Here is a 7660-nt window from a genome sequence, read left to right as displayed (position 1 = left end):
AAAGTAAGAAAGGCTAATTATTGCGACTTTAACCCTTCATTTCAGAACTAATAGTAATATATAGTAATGTAATTGAACTAATTGTAATGTAATGGAATGAAACAAACTTCAACTCTAGTATTTCCATAAAGGGCCGCCTTGGGGAGATCTGGTTTTTCCAGCATTGGTTGCGCTTTTCTTGCACTTTAATTTGTTTATCGAGTGGTTTGCTCGTTGTTGCCCGCTTAAAAGTTATCCGCATTGGAAAAAGAGCTATTTTCAATCAAGAAACGTGAATATCTCCACACTTACTAGCGATATAAAGTTTCTTTCTTCTTTGGCAAAGTAATGCAGTTTAACAGTTTAAACAATGTTCTAGAACATTTATATGGTGGAAAAAATCTAGAAACTGCTTTTAAGGGGCCTTTCACAAATAATGCCCTATATCTCAAAAAGCATAAAAGCTAGAGAGTTCAAGTCTTCAGGTAAAATGTTTGCAATGAGTGTCTCCACTAGTTTACTGAAGTAAGTGTTTATCTATCTGAATTATTGAAGAAAATAAATTTCGTAACTCACTACTAGGGGGATTAATCATCAATTCGATAAGACAGAAAGAAGGGGAGTTCCATTCCAAGAAACTTTCTCAAAAACACCACATTACTATAGTCAACAGTTTTGATGCAATCTAAAAGCCCCTTTTTTGCTCTTTGAGACCCCTGTGCACTGTAGCAATTTGGAGTGATAACCGACGACTGGTTGAGTTTCAACAACCACGTCGACTACGCTTGCGAAAATTCGGCGAGGGCAACAAAAGCAATAGCGAGAATCATGCCAAACGTCGGCTGTCCGAGAAGCAGCACGGCACGTCTGCTATCTACCGTTTCGTCATCGATACTTCGATATGGGGTTCCCTGGGGTGCTGCGCTGCAAACCAAACGGAGCCGTGAAAAGCTGAACAGGACATTCCGGCTGATGCCCGTACGAGTCGCAAGTGGTTACAGAACAATATCGTCGGAGGTAGTATGCGTTCTCGCCGGCATGATCCCGAAAATGCATCACTATGGCTGAGGACTAATCCCAAATGTGACAGCTTGGGTGCATAGGAAACATGGAGATGTGAACTTACATTTGATGTAAATTTTGTACGGGCACGGATGCTGCCGGAAGTACTTGCACCGGTTTGGACATGCTTCGGCACTCCTTTGCCCGGAGTGTGTAAACGTGCAAAGATACAGGAACACGTGGTCTAGGTTCGGAGAAGTTTTCGTAGTGTGTGATAGTTGACAGTATCGTTGAAGAGATGTGCCACGACGAGCATACCTGGGACGCTGTCAATAGAGTGGTTACGAGTATACTCTCCGAGATGCAGAGGAAGTGGCGAAGGGACCAACAAAGTACGCCCTTGGCTAGAAAGTCGCCGTTAAATCACAAATTGGGATTCGCGAGAAAATCCGCCGCCGGGGAACTATCCGTTGGTGTAGATTAGGTCCCTCGCCGGGGACCAGTTGACTAGTACGCAACGTAGAACCGGGTTCGAGTGATCTGGGCGTCAGTGATACGGACGTCAGACTTAACCGGAATCGCCGGAGCGACCTTAACACCCTACCGGTTTTCGTGAGTATGGAAGATGCACAGCCGGGGATCAGACCGCGTCGAATAGCTAGCAATGGATAATTGAACCGGAAGCTACGCTCCACCCGGAATCGCTGGATGGACCTTAGTACCTACTGGCTGGTCCGTAGAGTAGTCTAGGTCCATCGCTGGGGCTACATCGAGTAGATCGGAACAAAGCGGGGAGCTAATTGACTCACGGAAACGAACATCGGCATCGGGAGAAATCTACCGCTCGGTATCGGGAGAACCTGTCTCGCCTAGGAATTCTCCTTCGGAGTAGGCCAGATCCATCGTTGGGGACTGGACCGAGTAGTTTGCGAACAAGTCGGGAGCTGAACGAGTAAGTGGTGCTGAATGGTACGAGAAGAAAGTTTCGGTGCAGAGTGGCACAAGGGAGCCGAAGGGCTAGGTAAATTAGACACTATGAAGTTTTTTGCTATCCTCTAAAAACAAAAACAAAAAAACACACACAGTCGATTGGTATATGAGACTCGGCCAAATAACAAATCTGAATTGAAAATAAGAAAATTTTCTGAACTATATATGAAGATATAATAGCTCATTGAGTTAAAACTATCAGCAATAGTCTAGAAATGTCTCACTCATATACATACTAATTTCATAATAAATCCAGTGAAGATAAATTTTATGTATTGTATTGTGAAGATATCTTTGTTCCTTACAAAAGAAACTCTCAACGGTATTCTAGAAACGTTTCGCTCACATACAAATAATTTAAGGTTATTATTATTATTATTGTTTATTGGGGCTTTAACCTATAGGTCATTCGCCCATGAAATAAAGCGAGATTACAATTCATAATTATACGTTACATTTCATTTTGTTTGCGTAATTCATTTTATTGTTTAGATGCTGTCGTATAGGCCGGCGTCCTTTAGAAAGAGGAGGAGTGCCTCCTCCCGAACCGGGTCGTTGGATAGGGTGTCCCGTATCGAACCAGTCAGGCCGTACTGACGCCGTAGGTCCTCCAGTTCTCGGCAGTTGCACAGCAGGTGTTCGACGGTGAGCCGGGTGTTGCAGGAGGCACATTCTGGGACGGGCTCGCTGGACACGGTGTGTGCGTGGGTTACTCGTGTGTGCCCCACGCGGAGTCGGGAGAGTATTTTTTGTTCCCTCTGGCTGTCTCGGTCGGTCCAGGTGTCGGCTGACCCTTTGATTTTTTGGGTGTGATTTCGAGAACTCCGCCAGTGGTTGGTGAATCCGTTCTGCAAGCTGATGTTGAATTCCCTGATGATGTCTATGGTTGGAGTCTCATTAGGGAGCCGGGTCCGGGCCCGTCTGCCGATGAGGGCTAATCGGTCGGCGTCTGTGTTACCCTTGATGCCGCTGTGACCCGGAACCCAGCAGATTGTAACCAATGGGTCTCGAAGTGTCTCGATGGCCTGAACGAAGGGATGTTTGGAGGTCCCGCTAGCGACGTCCCTCAGGACCGAGAGCGAGTCTGTCAAGATGACCGTCGGTGTATCGGTGGGTCTTTTTATCATTCCCACTGCGATGGCGGCCGCTTCCGCTGAGAAAACTGAGCAGGAGGGAGGTAGGCGGAAGGAGAGCCCTTTCCCCAAGCCGCTGATCCCCGCTCCTACACCGTCGTTCGCTTTGGAACCGTCGGTGAAGATTTTAGTGTGATGTGAATATCTACGGTTAATTAGCTGTCTATATTTAACTAGTATGCTGCTGGGGTGATCGCCAACTTTTATAGTGCGAGCAAGGCTGTCGTCGGTGTTGGGTCCGGGGTCGTACCAGGCCCGCGGTCTCACCCGGTGTAGACGAGCGATGGGTGGGAGGTCGTTGCTGGTAAACTCCTGGTGCAGGTTGGAGGCGGTGGTGAGAAGGGGGCACTCGTCGCCCGAAGTTTTCTCCAGGAAGCTTAGTGCTCTTCTGAAGGCCACCCTGGCTGTTTCCCAGCGGCAGGGTAGAACTCCTGCCTCTACACAGGCAGCTTCGGCCGGGGTACTCGGTAGTAGACCGGAGGCTAGCCGCACCGCTCCGTGGTATAAGGGCCCGAGGATGTCGGAGAGTCCGTCTAGGTTCCGGCAAGTCATCTCGATCCCGTAGAAGTTTCTGCTGTGGATAAGAGATCGCACGACGTTAAGCGCTGCTCGGCGGTTGTTTTTGGGGTGGTGGGCGCAAATGGTCCGGACTAGTCGCTTTCTGCTCTGGCAGTCTTTTTTCAGTCGCCGGAAGTGAGGTATCATTGTCAGTTTCCGGTCGAGGGTGATCCCGAGGACGACCGGTTCCTTTCGGAACGGAATTACTGTACCGTTGAGGCGGATTGGACGAGCGTTGGCTGGGTGATATGTGCTGCAGCAGTGTGTAATGGCGCACTTGGTGGCGGCGATGTTGAATCCGGTGGCGAGTGCCCATCGGCCGACTGCGTTGACGGCGGCCTGCAGCGATATTCTTGTGCGCGGGATCGTCTTCCCGAGAGCTACCAAAATGATGTCGTCCGCGTACACGAAGACATAGACGCCCCCGGGTAGCGCGGTGAAGAGCGAATTCATCCTCACTAAGAAGAGGGTCACGGCTAGTATCGATCCTTGTGGCACTCCGTTGGCCTCGCGGAATTCGTCGGAGAGTGTGCCGCCTATGCATACCCGAAAGCGGCGGTTGGTTAGGAAATTTTGGATGAAGACACCTAGGTTCCCCTGTATGCCCCATCGTTGGAGTTGTTGAAGGACGCCTTCGCGCCAGACTGTGTTGTAAGCTTTTGCTATGTCGAGTATGGCAATATCGGCGTGGATGCCTTCGGACCTTGCTCTGTCTAGTACCTCGCCGAGCGAGCCCAGGTGGGCCCCGGTGCCGAGTCCCTTCCGGAAAGCGAATTGGCGTGGGTCGAGTAGTTTCTCGTCTTCCAGCCACGTAGTCAGTCGCCGGTTTACCATCCTCTCCAGTGTCTTAGCGGTGCATGACAGCAGGCTGATTGGCCTGAAGTCGCTGGGGGCACGGGTACCCTGGCATTTTTTAGGAATGGGGACTACGTGGGCCAGTTTCCATTCCTCTGGGAAGGACCCGCGTTCCCAGATAGTGTTAAAAGAGTCTAGGAGGGCTCTTTTGCCTCCAGGCGGAAGATGCCTAAGCATCGGGTAACCAATCCTGTCAGGGCCGTCGGACTTTCCTCGTGCGTTAGTGAGAGCGACGGCAAGTTCCGCTCCGGTAAAGGGTCTGTTGTAGGTGGCTGCGGAGTCTGGCGTGAAGGTCGTAGGGGAGGCTTCGAGTCTGCTTTTTTTCTGAGCGAATGCGGCTGGCAGGGCTTTGTCGGCGGATAACGTTTCGAAGTGGCAGCCTATCTTGTTCGCGATTTCCTCTGGGTCAGTAATGATGGTGTTGTTGACCGCTAAAGAGTAGCCATTTTGTCGACGTTTGCCACTGAGCGCGTTGACCCGTCTCCACAGCTCCGTGGTTGAGGAGTCCGTGTGGATACCGTCCACGAAGTTCCTCCAGCTGGTTTCTTTAGCCGTTTGGATTGTTTTCCTCGCAGCGTTTCGGAGCGTTCTAAAGTTGTCCGCTCTTTGGTCCCGAAGGGGGTGATTGGGCGGCGTTTTTTGTAAGGTGCGGAGAGCTTTCCGGCGTGCTTTGACGGCAGCGGCCACTTCCGGATTCCACCAGTGCACGGCACGGTGTGGTGGTACCCCGCTTGTTCGGGGGATGTTTTCTTTCGCTGCGTTGACGATAGTTTCTGATAGGTCGACCAGTGAGTACGTACGGTCTCGAACAAGGTGGGACTGTATGGCAGCGTCGTAGGCATCCCAGTCGGCGTTTTCATATAGCCAACGTCTTCGTCGGGTGGTTTTAAGTTGGAGGCGATTTATGCGTAGCACGATGGGGAAGTGGTCACTCCCGGCGGTATCGTTGGACGTGGACCAGCCGCATATCCCAGCGATGGAACTGGAGGCGAAGGTGACGTCGAGGGCGGAGGAGGCGTTACCACGGATGAACGTGGTACTACCGTCGTTTAGTATCACGGCGTCGATTTCCTCGATGAGTTTGACGATCTCGTTACCTCGGTGGCAGCACTTGCCCGAGCCCTAGGCCTTATGGTGGGCGTTGAGGTCCCCCATGACGATGAATGGGGCGGGGACCTGGTTGATCAGGCTGGTTAGTTGGCTTCGTATGTTGGTAACCCCTTGTGGTAGGTAGATGGATACAATAGAGCAGCGGATGGGGGTTGATATCCTCCTGGCGACCGCTATTAGTTCCGTGTTGAGGGGGAGGTGCACCGACAGGAGTTCCACTTTGATGCCCAATCCGATGGTTTGGTGGTTGTTGTTTCCTCTGGCTGTCTCCCAATCGTATCTGTTTCCGAACCATGGGGTGGGGTCAACGCCGGTGTGCAAGTGGGTTTCCTGAATGGCGAGGCAAAGTGGTTCGGTGCCGGCGATAATGTTCTGTAGGTCCCCTAGGTTGTTCCTTAGGCCGTTGATGTTCCACTGGACGGCTAGCGTGGAATATTCTGAGCCGGTGCTGTTGGTCATTGAGACGCTGTTGGGACTGCGCGGTGGGCTACCTGGAAATGATTCGGAGCCGTACGACTGGTCTTGGTGGGAGTAGGGTGTGGTTAGACTTACCCGGTGGTGATCCGGGCCCCCTGCACCAGCAGCCGCCGAAGGCTCGTCGGTGAGGGCCGGTACATCCGCGGACAGGGCTGGTGCAGGGGAAGAGGCTTTCTCCCTTGACAGGAAGCTATCGGCTTCGTGCGCTTTGTTTGTGTTGAGGGGGTAATTTTTGTTGCAGTTGTTGATGGGTGGCCTGGCGTACGTCCCTTCCAATGACCGCGGGAGGTAGAGCAAGGGGTCCGCAGGCGTTGTGTCGGTGGTTTTTGTGCGTTTCGTTGCGGGTAGGTTTTGGTATCGTTTTCTGAAGCGTGTGGTCAACCAAACGTCGGCGGTTCGATCGTTCCTTGAAGAGTTTGTGGCGCTGAATTGTTCTTGTCGGTTGGAATGTTGATATGGACTTACCCGGGATGTGCCCGGGCCTCCCGCACCAGCAGCCGCCAAGGGAGCATCGCTGTAAGGCGGAACGTCCCCGGTCAGGGCCGGCGCGGGGAAGTGGGTGTCACGATTGGTGACTACTGGTTTCCTGGATGGTCTAAAACGTACCGGATGCCAAGAGCAACCGGGAACCGGGCTGAGGTCTCGTCGTACTCGTTGCTGTTGTTGAGTAGGAGTTTCCCGGCTGAGAGTTCTTCCCGGTGGTCCGCCAGGTGCGGGGATATCGGGAGACCTGAACCGGTTCTCGTTGCAGTGGAGCTGTTTGCTTAGTTTTCCTGATACTGGTGTCATTTTTGGGATCAGGCGGGGAGATCGCCTACTCTGGGGCCCGGCAAGATGCGGGGCGTTGGAGGCGGTCGTGGTTCCTGTCGTTTGGGATTGCTGTGTTGGTGGATTCTCTGGATTTCTGTCTGGTTGGCTTGAGATGGATGGTGAATGCGTAAATCGAATGCTAATGGGGATGTTAAAGGTACTTCCCTGCTGGTGCTCCAATGGTCCTGTGTCAACAGCCGCCGGGGGTGCGTCGGACGTATCCGGAACTTCCCCGGTCAGGGTCGACACAGGCGGGCTGCGTTTTATGTTGCTGTTGAATTCGTTGTTTTTTATTGGCATCCCCAGTTGCTATGATCGTTGTATGGCTAGTCGGACATCACGAAAGACGCTTGGGGCATGGAGTTTTGCGTCGTTTCGGTGTCTGAGATGTTCAAATGTCCGGATAGTGAAGGGCTGTTGTTGCGGGAATTCGCTCGGGTTGTCCGTTGTTGTTTCGGTGGTGCTGGCTCTGTTTTGTTTCCGATAGGGCTTCGGGATTTATCCCCATCGCCTGCTCGGCTACGATTTCTTTGCTGCTTTCGTTCGTCACGAAGTCGGGGGTCTCGCTGTTGTTTCGCGGCTACTACGTTACATTCGGTCGATATCGTGGTGATCGGGTTTAGTTTGTTTACGTTTCCCTGCTCTACTTTCGGTGAAGTGTTAGCTCTGCTTACCTCGGTGAGTTGTTGCTTGGCAATTCTAAGCTGGCGAACAGCCTCCGCCAGGTGATTTTTTAGGTTTAATAT

The 7660-nt window shown here is 51.9% G+C and overlaps 1 protein-coding gene across 1 annotated transcript; it reads right to left on the bottom strand.

Annotated features, from left to right (window-relative positions):
- Positions 1–2459: 2459 nt before the first annotated feature.
- On the bottom strand, positions 2460–7214 carry LOC131687723 (uncharacterized). The gene is made up of 2 exons (XM_058971817.1): positions 5694–7214; positions 2460–5639 (listed from the first exon to the last, which is right to left on the bottom strand). The coding sequence occupies exons 1-2, from the start codon at positions 7212–7214 to the stop codon at positions 2460–2462; spliced, it is 4701 nt and encodes a 1566-aa protein (XP_058827800.1).
- Between the last annotated feature and the right edge of the window lie 446 nt (positions 7215–7660).

The sequence above is a fragment of the Topomyia yanbarensis genome, chromosome 3 (assembly GCF_030247195.1).
Source record: "Topomyia yanbarensis strain Yona2022 chromosome 3, ASM3024719v1, whole genome shotgun sequence".
Classification (NCBI taxonomy): Eukaryota; Metazoa; Arthropoda; class Insecta; order Diptera; family Culicidae; genus Topomyia; species Topomyia yanbarensis.
Note: the sequence above shows the minus strand (reverse complement) of the source record. Positions and strands in the feature narration are given on the sequence as shown.